The following is a 14,925-nucleotide window of genomic DNA, read 5'->3' on the forward strand; positions in this document are numbered from 1 at the left end:
GCCATGTACATAGGTGTCCTGATTAGCAACATGCTGCCGCGCTTTGATCTCGCGGACTAATCATTCAGCTCATCTACAGACGCGTTAATAACGGTGACCAATCTCTGAAGGAAACAGATCAGCAAAATACACAGTGCTGTGACATAAATCGCATGCACGAAGGGCACCGTTCTGTTTACTTACTAGGTAATTCGACAGGAGTTATTGAAGTGAAAAACGTATAACGAACTTACTAATGTCGGCGACTCGTGAGTCATAGATGGATGCATGGAGGATACTTAGTCACAAACACAGAGATTGTTTGTATAACTCTTCTAAGAAAGCCGGTGTGGCAGCAGTTCATTCCCGGGGCGCTCTCTTGTCAGTCCCGCTCTCTACTCATTTGTGTGTTCAGCTCTTGTAACTCATGTCAGCCTTTAATCCCCACAGAGCGCTGCAGAGAAGCGAAAATGCTACAGTTTCACCAGCAGCCGCTCACAAGTCACATCTGAAAGTGTTTTGCATTCATTTATGAACGTTCTGCTTCTTCCAAACATCTCGTGGTGAATTATGATGGATGAATTTCAGCTTCCACCGAGAATAAATAACATGGAAAGCTGTTACATTTCTAGTATGTTTTCCAGTAGATAGAACAACATTCAGAGCTCTTGTTGGATGTAGCATGTCAACACGCGGCGGATTTGCTCTGGAAAATTCACACTTCAAATCCGACCCACAGTCCTCACCGGGCAATGACGGAAAATCTCCACCAAATCGGCCCTATTTTGGTGCAGTTTTTCTGTTGCGGAAAAACAACCAAGCGTATAAATAAATATATATATATATGTATGTGTGTGTGTGTGTGTGTGTGTGTGTGTGTATATATTCTCCTACCCTGCCACTTCCATAGCAGGACAACCCTGGTCCCCCTACAGCTGACCTTATGTGATGACGTTTCATCTGATGTGACTACTGCAGCTTGTAGTAGCCGGCTGTACAGAGACCAGCTGAGAAACCAAAGGCACATTGTTACAGGAACTCCAGAGGAGTTGAGTAGTCCTTTTTTTGGGGTGCAGGGGGACTTGCAGATTTTCCTGCAGATCCACATCTAACGCCATTTGACTTCCCCAATAAACTTAATAAGGAAAATCTGCAACAAATCCGCCACCATTCCGCTGCAGAAATTAACATGGTGCGGATTAAAAAAAATCCACACCGCAGGTCATATTTTTTGCACAGAAATTTTCCGCAACGTGTGGGTGAGATTTGTCATTGGTACTGTAATACGCCATGTGTAAACATACCTAATGTTCACCCATTTATGATTTGAAGTCTATTTCCATGGAAATATTGGAGTTTAGGGTGAGGAGACGCACCGCTGTATGGCCCGGTTAGAGAAATTACTTTGACGCAGGTTAAATATCAATGTCGGAGCCTCCCGACTTCACCTTACAACAGAAGCCGAACGAATAACGTATCCATGTGCAGGAGGTTGTACGGCAGCACACACCATTCTGCTGGGACTCGGCGTGACTGCGGATGGTGCTCTGTGGGGGGTTGTAATACATAAAACGGCATCGGATGATGACAGACATATTAACGTGCAGTAAGGCCGCATAGAAGCCTATGGGAGCTGTAGTAGGGTTATGTGCATGACCCATGACTCTGTCAAGCAGTTTTTCCCTTTTTTTTTTCTTTTTTTTATTAGATCCTCGCTTACCGTTTCTGTCTTATTTTCAGGTGCTTGTGAACGACTTCTTCCTTGTGGCATGTCTAGAAGATTTCATTGAAAATGCCAGACTTTTTATATTTGAGACCTTCTGCCGCATCCATCAATGTATTAGCATCAGGTAAGTTCACAAAGCCTTACAGCTCGGTTAAAGATGAAGGTTGTGTTTCACACGTTGCGCGGCAAAATCCGATGCGGTTATTAGAGGAGAAACATGTTAAAATAATTCACCTGTATAAATCATTCATTGCGTGCTTGTGTGTGTGTGTCTATATAATGTGTGTCTATATAATGTGTGTGTCTATATAATGTGTGTGTCTATATAATGTGTGTGTCTATATAATGTGTGTGTCTATATAATGTGTGTGTCTATATAATGTGTGTGTGTGTGTCTATATAGTGTGTGTGTGTGTGTGTGTGTGTGTGTCTATATAGTGTGTGTGTGTGTGTCTATATAATGTGTGTGTGTCTATATAGTGTGTGTGTGTGTGTGTGTGTCTATATAATGTGTGTGTCTATATAATGTGTGTCTATATAATGTGTCTGTCTGTCTGTGTGTGTGTGTGTGTGTGTGTGTGTGTGTGTGTGTGTGTGTGTGTACGTTTTATTGGAGATGTGATATTTCTGAACTTCCTGCCAGTTATTCTGTTGAGGATCAATACAGTCAGCGCCTCTCTCCAGCCTAAAATAGCTGATAACGGCGCGCTGTAGATTGTGTTCAACTGCATAATAAATGTACATGACAAACACTGTTTATTGTTCCTTTCTGGGAGTTTCCACCACAAACATTTATGAAATATTGATAGGTCAAGCCACAAATGTTTGATCAGTGGGGGTCCGAGTGCTCGCTCAGCTGTTTCCACATCTCCCGGAGTATAATGGGTGCACGTGCATGGCTACCTTTCCTCTTCAAACTAGGGGGTACAGGACCCACATTTTGGGGTCATGGATGCCCCCAGCATTTGGACTCTCTCTGATCAAACTTGCATGTTTTAGTCCAAATGCTGCCATTGTAGCAATTGACTCTGGGTCTTCGTCACATGATCTAGAGTTGGTTTTGTCACCTACATTGTGGTGATTATGGAAGGTGTCAATCCCTGCCCCCCCCCCCCCCCGCACCAGTAAAGAGGGCACGGCCATTCTGTCCTGGTTAGTCTTGCCTGGGTGTTTATTCTAAAGCATCTCAACCACGGGGCGGCATGGTCCGAAAATATTGGGTCGATTTAAAGCATCGTCCCTGTATTCTAGTAGTTACTGCAGATGGAGTATCAATCTGGAGGAGGGTTAGAGGTCTGTGCACAGAAGTGGGAAGTCCTGATGGAGGAATCAGCTGGTGGTTTGGTTTTTAATAATATGAGGAACGTCCGCCCATGGCAGTAAATAGAAGGCATACGTATATTAGTATATCAGCCAGATGTGAGGGTCCCGTTTTAACTGAAGTCGACTACATTGTCTTGTGGGGGAAGGGGGGGGGGTCATTCTCTCAAAAGTCCCATTCACAACTATGTAATATTTGGTCAATGCCGTAAGAGCTGTTCATGCTAAATTAGGCTACATTCACACGAGCGGGACCAATGTGTTTGCGCGCGTGCGTTGCGTTTGTACATCAGTGTGTTTTGCGTGTGGCATGAGTTTTTTCACGTCCGCTCAAGCACTTTTGGCTTTTATTTCTATGCAATTGATGCATGAAAACCACGGACAGCACACGGATGTGCGTTTTTTGTGCTGTCTGTGGTTTTCATGCATTCATTGACTTCAATGGGCTACTAGGTGGGTGAAGACGCACCAATATAGGACATGTAGTGAGTTTTACGCGATGGACACTCGCTGTGTGAAAACGCAAATGTTTCAACACACAGCATCACGCTGGTCTGAATGAGCCCTAAGCCTTATGGCATATAAAATCGGTTATGGGGAAAGGGACGCTTCGGCTCTTTCTGGGAGGCAGCTTGCTGCAGCAGAAACCTTCCCCACTGCCCTGTCTGCAGTTGAGGCCAGGCCAGGATGATCCCTACCCTGCCCCTATAGCTTGGACCCACCTACTCAGACAGACCCCAGCTGATGAGTGAGTGGGTGGGTCAGGAGAAGGAGACATATTGTTGTACTACTGCTAATTATCAGGTATGGAATAGACTTATGTTGGGCTACTAAGCTGTTGGTTTGTATTTGGTCTGCAGTGATCACTATTTACCAGCCCTCAGTGATGCTGGAAAAGGTAAAGCTACCTGATCACTGGGACATATCATTCACAGCCCATTAGAATCACTATGCGATGGGAACACCATGAAATATTGGGGTTAATCTATTTTAGATTAGCGTGTGTGTATCCGCAAGCTGCCCCCTCATCTATTAATGTAGTGATGGGTTTGGTCTCTTGGTCGATGTGACCTGCATAGCCACCGTGATGGTTCTCATTGTGAAGGTGTTGCTGGAAGAGGGACAAATATAGTTGATTTAGCACCACTTGTAGCTAGTAAAGCTCCTCTTGTGTCATTAAAACATCATTTTATCATTCAGACGTCCGGAGGTCCGAATGATAAACCTTCAAAGTGTATTAGAGTGCTCCATGATTGCCTCAATATTAACCCCTTCCCTCCGCAGCCATTTTTCGGATTTTCACTTTTGTTTTTTCCTTCCAAGAGCCATAACTCTTTTTTATTTTTCCATCAATATTGCCGTATGAGGGCTTGATTTTTGCGGGACGAGTTGTAGATTTTCACACCACCATATGCCATATAATGTAGTGGGAAACGAGAAAACAAATATATGTGGGGTGGAATAGGAAAAAAACAGCGATTCCTCAACCTTTTGGGTGGTTTTGTTTTTACCGTACGGTAAAAACGGCATGTTGACTTTATTCTGCGGGTCAATAAGATTACAGCGATACCAAATTTATATAGTTGTCTTTGTTTTACTATTTTTACAAGGAAAAAACTGATTGTTAAAAGTAAAATTTGAGTTTTGTCGCCACATTCTGAGAGCCATGACGTTTTTATTTTTCTGTCGATTTAGCCAGGTGAGGGCTTATTTTTTGCGGGGCGAGCTGCAGTTTATATTGGTACCATTTTGGGGTACGTGAGATTTTTTGATCACTTTTTATTTCATTTTTTTGTGGGAGAAGGGACCAAAAAACAGCAATTCTGATGTTTTTAATTTTTTATTTTTTACGGCGTTCACCGTGCAGACTAAATAATGATATATTGTAATAGTTCGGACTTTTACGGACGCGTCGATACCAGTTATGATTTTTTTTACATTGTGCTTGAGGGAAAATGGGAAAAGGGTTTTTGTTTTGTTTTTTGAGCTTTTAATTTTTTTCCTTTTTTTTTTATTTGTTAAAAAAACCTTTATTTTACTATTTTTTACAATCTGTAACACACAGCCGACACACTCGCTCTATGAAGCGGTCTCAGCCCGTGAGCCCGCTCCATACTCCCCCAGGGGTTAAAGTCCTATATGTAGAACCGCCCTATTTATTATCGTGAAGTGTTTTTGTGCCTTCTAGGTTCCAAATGTAGGGGAAATGTTAACGTTTTCTTTACTGTTTTTATACCAATTTTAAGTTCTAGAATGAATTCTTTCATTCCTAAACATTGCACCTATCAATAATCTGCTAGTTGCCCTTGGAAACAGACAGCCATTTAGCTCCATCGTGCTGTCGGACATGTGACCTAATCCCTTCATTCTAGATTTTTTTGCTCAACTTTTGCAGTTAACCCCTCTTGCACACGACCAAGATCGGGCGGTGAAAAACGGTCCGAGTATTGGCTGGATTTCCTGGCCTGACCCCGGTGCAGGTGAATGGGACTCCTGGCATCATAGACCTTTTATGTTGCTAGGAGTCTCTGCCTCCCCACGGAACTGCTGTTCGGTACTGTATCATTTTGTTCAGTTCGGAACAGCAGTTCGGTGGGGACGCGGGGAGTCCTAGCATCATAAAATGTGTATGATGCCAGGAGTCCCGTTCACCTGTACCGCGGTCGGGCACGGAAATCCGGTTGACACAGACCGTTTTACACAGCCCGTACTCGGTCGGGTACAAGAGGTGTAAATCTTTGGACTCTGGCTTTATGCCCAATATGATCAGGAGCTTCTTAGTAATGGTGGGCATAATGTATTAGTGAATGTGCAGTGCCCCATCTAACAGACAACAGAGCCACTTGCTGGTGTATCGGGCAGTGTTGTAATTCTAGCACAATGCTGGATCGGGAGAAGCGCCGTTTCAGGTATAAATCTTATGGGCCACTAGGCTTTATCTAGTACTGTTGCCTCTTTGTTCCGGGCAGCAGTGGGGCTGTCATACCCTAGCCGTATGCCATCAATCTTTTGCGTAGGAAAACTCCTTAAAGAACGATTAAACAGCTTGGCAGATCTTGGCTTTTAGTGGTGTGTGTATTTATCTGCTAGAACCTGTGGAAAACCACTAAGCATTAAAATATAAAAATATTCGATTGATTAAAAATATTATAGAAGTGCCTTCCCCCTAATCAGTCCCTGTCACCCCTTGTTTAATACAGGACAAATCAATTAGTGACCAAAATATCCCGTCCTCTTCACCCATTACAACCCGTTGGACAGCCCTCGTCCCACATTTTCTAAAGTCCAAAGGTGGCCTTTCACTTTAAAGGGAATGTGTTACCAGAAAAACATGTTTCTTTTTTTTAATTAAACATTTAGTGTGTAGGTGATTAAACATTGTTCAAATTTTTTTTATTTTTTTCACGAGTCAGGAAATATTATAAATTAGATTCTAATTTATAATATTTCCCATTGCTGGTCACTAGATGGAGCTATTCCCAAAATTGCAGCATTGCAAAATTGGGTAAAAAGCCCTCGCTCTAGTGAGCTCTCAGCATCCCCCCCTCCTTTATCCTGGCTAGTGCCGGGATAAACGAGGGGTTTGAACGGTCTAACCTCCTACACTGTGTGTCGCCATTTTTTGAGCTAACACACAGTGTAGAAGGTTAACATACAATAGTAAACGTACACAAACACGAACATACATTGAAATCTCTTACCTGCTCCTGCCGCCGCGGCTCCCTCCGGCCCGTCCGCTCCGTCTGCTGCCGCTGGTCCAAGTGCACAAGTCCGGAAGCCGCGACCGGAAGTAGTAATATTACTGTCCGGCCGCGACTTCCGGTCCACAGGAAAATGGCGCCGGACGGCGCCAATTTCAAATTGGACTGTGTGGGAGCGGCGCATGCGCAGTTCCCACACAGAAGGCGTACACAGAAGTGGATGGGACGGGAGCCGTTCGCAGTCCCTATGGGACTGGAGCTGCCGTATTCCATGTCTGTATGTGTCGTTAATCGACACATACAGAAATGGAACAAAAAATGGCAGCCCCCATAGGGAAGAAAAAGTGTAAAAATAAGAAAAAGTAAAACACAAACACACAAATATAAACGTTTTTAATAAAGCACTAACATCTTTAACATATGAAAAATAAATTTGTGATGACACTGTTCCTTTAAGGAGTTTCTACACACCCCTCCCCCTTTAAACACAGTCTTTATAAACATATATCATTCCAGTGTATTCCATCTGCCTGTCACGGTATTGTTTTCATGCAAGTGAAAAAAAAAAAAAACTATTTAGGAAACCTGATCCGGGCTGTAAACCATTGAGTGAGTCACCGTTGTGTAGCCGCTTTATAGTTTATGTACTCACATGTCTAGCGTGAGAGGGATACCGTCTGCCCCGGCCTGAAACTTACTCACTGTTTATTTTTTTAGACAGCAAAAAGGTGACATTTACGAAGCCGGAAGCGGTACATAGAGAAAGCCGATGACTGGGTGCTGGCTCATTTGCATATTGATGACCACGACTTAAACATTGCGCAAGGCCAGGACTTAGCCGATGGCATTAGCTGTCAGGAAATGCTTGTTTGTCCGACCTTAGGTGTATTTTTAGTATTTCTCAATGTTTGATGCTGCGGTGAGGATATGGAAACGGGACCCCCTTGCGTGGGATGAATGTTGGTTTAAGAGCAGCATTTATGTACGGGGCAGCTTGTGATGTTTTGGGAACAAGTGTCGTGACAGAGCACATCAAAGCCAATATCCAGCTGGGCGCTACCATCTTACTAATTGACTTAATAAGAAACACTTCCCCAGACCTATTATCTCTCTGGCCTCAGAAGTCTGGACAGAATTTTAGATTTGGGAACTGAACAACTGTTCTTCTCCCAATGGAGCGATGAATGGTGAAAAAGCTGGTGGCACTGAGAGGGTTAACCCTAATGACCGCTAATTATACGACAAGCACTGTCAATGTCAACTGTTCTGGATGAAGTTGGGTAATCCATTTTATTTATTTATTTTTGAAATGTTTTACACCTTTTTTTTTTTTTTTTTTTTTATATATATATATATATATTTTTTACGAGGGAAAAAAGAAGTAAAACTCCAGCAAGGATGTACATACAATGCAAAGAAGTTGGGTGATCATAATATAATAAAGCGCCTTCCTTAATTGGTGGATGGTGATGGACACTTTATTTGCTTTCAACATTTAAAGCAAAAAAAATAATTGGTAGCTGTCCCTTTAAGACCCTTCAGTAGTACGTATATAATACAAAAAAAGTAGTATATGTTGATTCTTGGCAAGCCTACACTTGTGTATCAGGGGGTCACAAAAAAGTAAAAACTCTCAAGCATCTAATATTCTAAAAATGTTGCTAATCCAGGAGGACGACGTTGTAATCAGAGCCCCTGATAGGCCAGTTACCGTGGCTTTTCTTTTAGGCTGTCCTATCCAGGCAATCTGCCATTACCAGTAGTCTTATATAAGATCCAATAATCCAGATTATCTGTATGTACCTTATTGAAATCTTCACTTATAAGAGAGGTCTGATTAGAGTTGCGGAAATATTTTGCGATCAGGATGTTTTTACCAAGGCCTCGGTCTGCTGCTCCGTTGGCAAATGCTATAAATGAATGTTTAGGGAGTTGCGGTTCAGACATTTATCTAGTATAGAGGTGAAGGCTCCCCTAAAACATGGCGGTGTTTATGACGGAGGGACGTGACACCCGCTATGTACATGTATGGTTTACAATGTCGTATCCTCATGAATCAGAAGTTTTAATGGAGTTACTTGTAATCACTTCCTTCACTTTTTAATTTGCAGCATGTTGGCCGATAAGCTGAACATGAGCCCTGAAGAAGCCGAGAGGTGGATTGTCAATTTAATCCGGAATGCCAGACTGGATGCCAAGATCGACTCCAAGCTGGTAAGATTTTATCTAGGTGATTAGATGTGCTTAAAGTGTAAGTAAACTTTCAAAAAAACGTAAGACTTGTCATAAGATTTGATGGGGGGGGGGGTTTCGAGCACGGAGACCCCCACCAATCGCTAATATACTTGTGTAACCCGAACTAGGTGGTACAGTGCCAGTTGTATACCCACCACAATCCTATGTTTTACCTTTGCAGCTGTAGTGAGTTTTTAACGAATTCCATAAATGTGGCCTGTAAATTGGTAATTTGTCTGTAGCAATGTGACAACCCCCCCTCCCCCACTGTTATCCATCAGACGTTCTAGATGGGAATCTTACTTGATATTAGACATTCGCCGTCTGCTGGTTTGCGCTGCCGTCTACAACACGGAACAACTTCACAATTCAGAGCAGAATCCTTCCGAGACGCTGGGTGGGGGCAGGGGCGTAAATCCTTTTAACTTTGAGCATTTTCTTCCCTGTCACACACCTCATCATTTCACAAATCTCTACAGGACGTTCAGGTTGTTCCTCGCAGACTTTCTATTTTAAACAATCTGCGTAACGTCTCCCGCCGCTGTGCCATGTACCACATTTATTTCTTGTACCTTGCATAATTTAGATATCCAGAACGGTCCATTTCTGCTCGCCGTCCTTAGGACCGTCCTTTTGATTTACGATTGGCGTGAACAGCCTGTTCATTTAAACTGATCATAAATAGTCGGTCGCTGCATAATGTGCCTCGCGTTTTATTTCAGGGTCATGTCGTAATGGGAAACAACGCCGTATCACCCTATCAGCAAGTCATTGAGAAGACAAAGAGTCTGGCATTCCGCAGTCAGATGCTGGCCATGAATATAGAAAAGAAAATGAACCAGAGCACCCGAGCTGAGGTGAGAGAACTAGAGTTGTATCCGGTCTCCATATGTGGGAGAAGTAGCCATTTTGGGGGTGAATCTGTATTTGACATGATAGCCAGTCTATACTTTAAAGGGGTTTCCAGGATCAGATCAAAAGGTCTGTTTTTCATGAAACAGCGCTAATCTTGTCCATGGGTTGTGTCTGGTATTGCAGCTCATCTTTATTGAAGTGAATGGAACTAAATTGCAATACCAAAAACATGCACGCTAATCCGAGCAAGCATGTTTATGGAGGAGGAAGATCGCTGTCAGACAAAATAAGGCTTGAAAATAAGGCTTGAAAACAGTCTTCCAGCGGTGACCCTATACCATTGTCCATCGCGGGCTCCAGTATTAGCGTATTCCTACCATAGATATTGTCACCTATACACAGGATAGGTAATAAATATTTGATCTCTGGGATTGCCACGATCAAGTCCCCCGCACAAAGGCAATGACAAGGAGTTTGTATGAAGCGGCAGTCAACCATGCATGAGTGCAGCCTCCAGCGATAAAACCTTTATGGCCGATCCTGTAGGGGGTGAACGTTATATATAGGAAATGGGTGTATGGTGGGCAAACCCCTTTAATAATGGGTATGCTCCTACAACCACATCGAGCTGTGAGATCCTTTTACCTATTGCCAAAAGTAATTTTTATATTCCGTGAATGCAGCAGCTTTTTGACAGATGTTCAATGCAATGGCACACTCCGATATACCCACAACCAAATCTTCTAGGATCCCGATGAACTAAGAGGGAGGGCTTATCAGTAATGCCGGTTTCAGACGAGCATAATGTGGGCGCATTTTTGTGACCATTACAACTGCAAATTCCTTCCCTACGGGTAACAAGTTTGGATTTTGCTGCGGATTTGCCACAGATTTGCGGAAAAATACTCTGCATCTGAAAGTACTTTTATTGTATCCATATATGTGTAATTCACATGGGAGACGACAGTCTGCACTTTATTTTGTTCTCCCAATAAATCTTTTCATAATATTTTTTTTTTCTTCTTGCAGGCACCAAATTGGGCGGCTCAGGACTCCGGGTTCTATTGATAACTTATAACTGCAATATATATATATACCTTGTCTTACACATTCCCACCTCGGTGTAAGGTTAACGTACGCTTCAAATAAAGTTGGCTACTTTTACCATTGTCTCAATGAGTTTATTTATTACACAGTTAATTCTACAATTTCTCCTCTTTGTTTAACAGTCAGAATTTATAGAATTTAAATGGAGTTAAAACAAATATTTTCACTTTAAGAACAAGTCTAAAAATTTAATATTTGTTGCAATTATTTTCTGGTTGTGGGGGGGGGTAGTTTTATATGCATTTCTTCTTCACCCATGACTGCACCACCGAGAGGTTCAGCCCCATAAAGTACAGGAAAGTCTGATAAAGGATAAACAGCCCCCTCCCCTGCCTCAGTGATTTTACTGTCCTGAGATTAGAGGCGATCACCTCCAATGACAAATAAAAGTGCTCTTAGATCTTCATATACAGAACCTTTTGTGGAGCATTTCCCTTCAAAGCTCATCTATTTGTGCCGCAGTCCTGTCCTTCCTAACTGAGTTATCATGGTCTTCCATGTTTACAGATGCAGTGGAGTTGCAACCCGGTCACTGCCTCTCTGTCTACAAGCCTGCTAGCTCACATTACACCTACCTGTCTCTCCCCCCTCAACTTTTACACTGCAGAGCATGAGAGAGAGACTGCATGCCTGAATATTTTGATTCTGTGATCACAGGACTTTAAAAATAATAATCATTTTTCTGAGTCTTTGGTAGCTATCTGTCTATCTCAGCAGGGAGGAAGTAAAGGGCTGCAGTAATATGTCTTGGAGTGTGTAGCTTTCAAGTGAATGGCGCTAATAGTGTAGAGCTCTCATTTTAATTCTAGATCCTAAGAGGTTTTTTAAGTGGATCGCACTAGGTATGCTTTAAGTGGAACTCATTTGAAGAATAATTGTTGTTTTTACATTTGAGGATCCTTTCACACGGTGGTCTCCGTTTTGACGTATACGATGGGAAAATATACCAACTTGTATGTTAGATGAAGGCTGTAACGGCTGCCTAACGGTGACATCCGTCGCTCATATACTATTATGGGATCCGTCAAACGGATGCGTCATGTACTATCATGACCTGTTCATGACACGTTTGTTAAATGGATCCATCATAGTCTATGGGCGATAGAGGCTACGGTTAGACATCCGTCACCCATAGGCTATTATCCGTTTAATGGATGTCATGAAAGCTCATGACGTATAAGTTAAATGGATGCCTGTGAGAGATGCCATTCAATGGCATCTGTCACCCATAGGCTCCCGTTTAAAAAAAAAAAACAATGAATAAATGTATGCCACGTGGTATATGTTGAGGTTTTTTTCGTGGGATGCCTCCGGATAGAATAGAATAATTATGCTATTCTATCCATAAAAAAAACTCTGTCCCTGACATACCAATGGAGGCCAAAAGGGCACTTTTGTTTGACCTCTGGGTATAATGGGAACCTATGGGTAAGTGTTAATGTATGCACCAAGAGCAGTGTGAAAGGGACCTGTATGGAGAAGGCTTGTCCTGTACTTGTTAACATAAAGCATAAGTAATTTTAATTAAAAAACAGGATACAAATTATTAAGCAGAACACATTTCAAATATTGAATTTGTTTATCACCAATCTCAGGGAATTTGTCCTTGTTATCCAAAGTAACATAGTTTGCAATTCAAAAATCTTTTTTTTTTTTTTTTTTTTTTTTAAAAAAAGCACTACATGATGATCCATTATGTGGAGACCAAATTAATTTCAAGCTCTAAAAGAGTTCTTTTGGGTATGTTCACACGATAGCAGGCATTTACGTGTGAAAAGACAGACTGTTTTCAAGAGAAAACAGCTGCCTCGTTTCAGCCGTAAATGCTCCTCGTATTATGCGAGGCGTCTGTGACGCTCGTATATCTTGAGCTGCTCTTCATTGAGTTCAATGAAGAACGGCTCAAATTACGTGGCAAAGAAGTGTCCTGCACATCTTTGTCGAGCCAGTCAATTTACGCGTCGTCGTTTGACAGCTGTCAAACGACGATGCGTAAATGACAGGTTGTCTGCACAGTACGTCGGCAAACCCATTCAAATGAATGGGCAGATGTTTGCCGACCTATTGTAGCCCTATTTTCAGACGTAAAACGAGGCATAATACGCCTCGTTTACGTCTGAAAATAGGTTGTGTGAACCCAGCCTTACGATAAAAGCAGTGGAATATTCTTCATAGAAGGGATCTGCTTAAATAAAAACTTACCGAATTTGATGTCAAATACCGAATTCAATATTCTAAGGAGCACCAGAAATTGTGTTTGTCAATATCTACTGATTTTATTTTGTTTATCTCCTGCACACCTTCAACTTTACCTTTTTTCCCCACACCATATGCAGATGGTACACTGACTTCGATATAGGGCTATTGTTACCAATGCAAGTCATGACATATTAGGATATTTCCATAGTTGTGTTGGACCGACCCTAAATGATTCCTAGAACAACGGTGTTATGACCCTCTAGCGTTTTCTCCGCCCAATGCTGGTTCTGACCAGCTGAATTGGGCTTGTTAACACTTCCAGCACAACACCATGTCGGCAGTCGAGATAAGCCTGGGGTTAAGTATAATGGGACATTTGCACTTTATCTAGGTCTTTGGGGCCTAGATAAATTACCTTAATATTGTGAGAAAATCTGCTCGAGAATTCTAATAGCCGTTTAGGGCCCTCCTCTATTATCCTAAGCAGAGATCGACTACAAAAGAGCGTCTGTTGCTCTTTCGGAAGCAGCACATCGTATTGCACCTGTTGATTTTCAATGGAAATCATGTAATTCTTCATTTCTCCTGTGGTGGCGTTGGAGGGAAATTGAACACTTGCTGCAGGTTTCCTCCATAGATTACAGCTGATCGTAGGAGGTTCCCAGTAATAGGACGCCCTGTAATCCGCTGATTTATTAAGGGTACCCTTCTAACAAAAAGTGGACCACCCCTTTAACTTCTACATAGGTCTACTGCTCCTTGGGGGCTGCCAGTGACCCCTGAAATAAGTAATGACAATAAGCATTTGCCACTGACTGACTCGTCTTTGTTATTAGACATCTTTGCCAATGTCACAATTTATCAAATGCAATATTTCATTTTATTTGCAAAAATATTGCATCCAAACCTGGTAAACAACCACAAGTGCGTCGACCATCTTGTTCCCTTCTGCGCTGAGACGAGGACGGTAAATGTCAACTTTGTGACAAACGGCATCTTATTTGCATGCCCTTCAGACAGCAATTAGTTTTATGTGTCATTCGTAACTAATATATATATATAGGTTGTGTAACGTATTCTAGTACTTAATGTCACAAGAGAATTAACTACAGTCTGACAGCGTCTCATTAGAAACCTCTCCAGGTATTCCGAGCATCTCCAATTCATAGCATTGTTGCTCCGTGTCTGTCCAGTAACCGCATCAAACTGATCTCCTGATACATTTATATATCATAATAAAACTCTCCTCCATCTGCTTCACTCCAAAGTTCTGATCTACATTTTTCCAGAAGCTTAAAAGTCGTAATTGTGTCTGTGGTTGTCTTACTGGAGATGCTGTGAATGTAATGTGGGATAGCGCTGGTTAATATCTGGACCATGGAGGCCTAGGACACCTGGACTTACACAACGGTTATCAGTCCTGATTATCTTATTAAAGTATAAGTTGTGGCAATCATAGCAGTAAGGGTATGTTCACACACAGTGGTTTCAGATGTAATTCGGGCCAATTACGCCTGAAAAGATGGCTCCATTACGCCTCCAAACATCTGCCCATTGCTTGCAATGGGATTTACGGTGTTCTGTTCCCACGAGGCGTAATTTTACGCGTCGTTTTCAAAATACGGTGCGTAAAAAGACGCTGTGTCAAAAGAAGTGTAGGTCATTTCTTGAAAGTTTTTGGAGGCGTTTTTATTGACCCCATTGTAAAACCGCTCCAAAAACGGCCGTAATATACGCCGCGAAAAACGAGAGTTGCTTCAAAAACGTCTGAAAATCAGGAGCTGTTTTCGCTTGAAAACAGCT

The 14,925-nt window shown here is 42.2% G+C and overlaps 1 protein-coding gene across 1 annotated transcript in view; it reads left to right on the plus strand.

Annotated features, from left to right (window-relative positions):
• The window catches only part of EIF3E (eukaryotic translation initiation factor 3 subunit E), a 56,061-nt gene extending 45,081 nt beyond the window's left edge, over nt 1-10,980 (plus strand). Inside the window, exons 10-13 of the mRNA XM_075825828.1 lie at nt 1,720-1,829; nt 8,838-8,940; nt 9,684-9,818; nt 10,846-10,980. Of these exons, the coding sequence (XP_075681943.1) occupies nt 1,720-1,829; nt 8,838-8,940; nt 9,684-9,818; nt 10,846-10,884 (387 nt within the window). The 3' untranslated portion in view covers nt 10,885-10,980. The remainder of the gene's footprint in view (nt 1-1,719; nt 1,830-8,837; nt 8,941-9,683; nt 9,819-10,845) is intronic.
• The last annotated feature ends 3,945 nt before the right edge of the window (nt 10,981-14,925 follow it).

The sequence above is a fragment of the Rhinoderma darwinii genome, chromosome 5, assembly GCF_050947455.1.
Source record: "Rhinoderma darwinii isolate aRhiDar2 chromosome 5, aRhiDar2.hap1, whole genome shotgun sequence".
In the NCBI taxonomy this organism is placed as follows: Eukaryota; Metazoa; Chordata; class Amphibia; order Anura; family Rhinodermatidae; genus Rhinoderma; species Rhinoderma darwinii.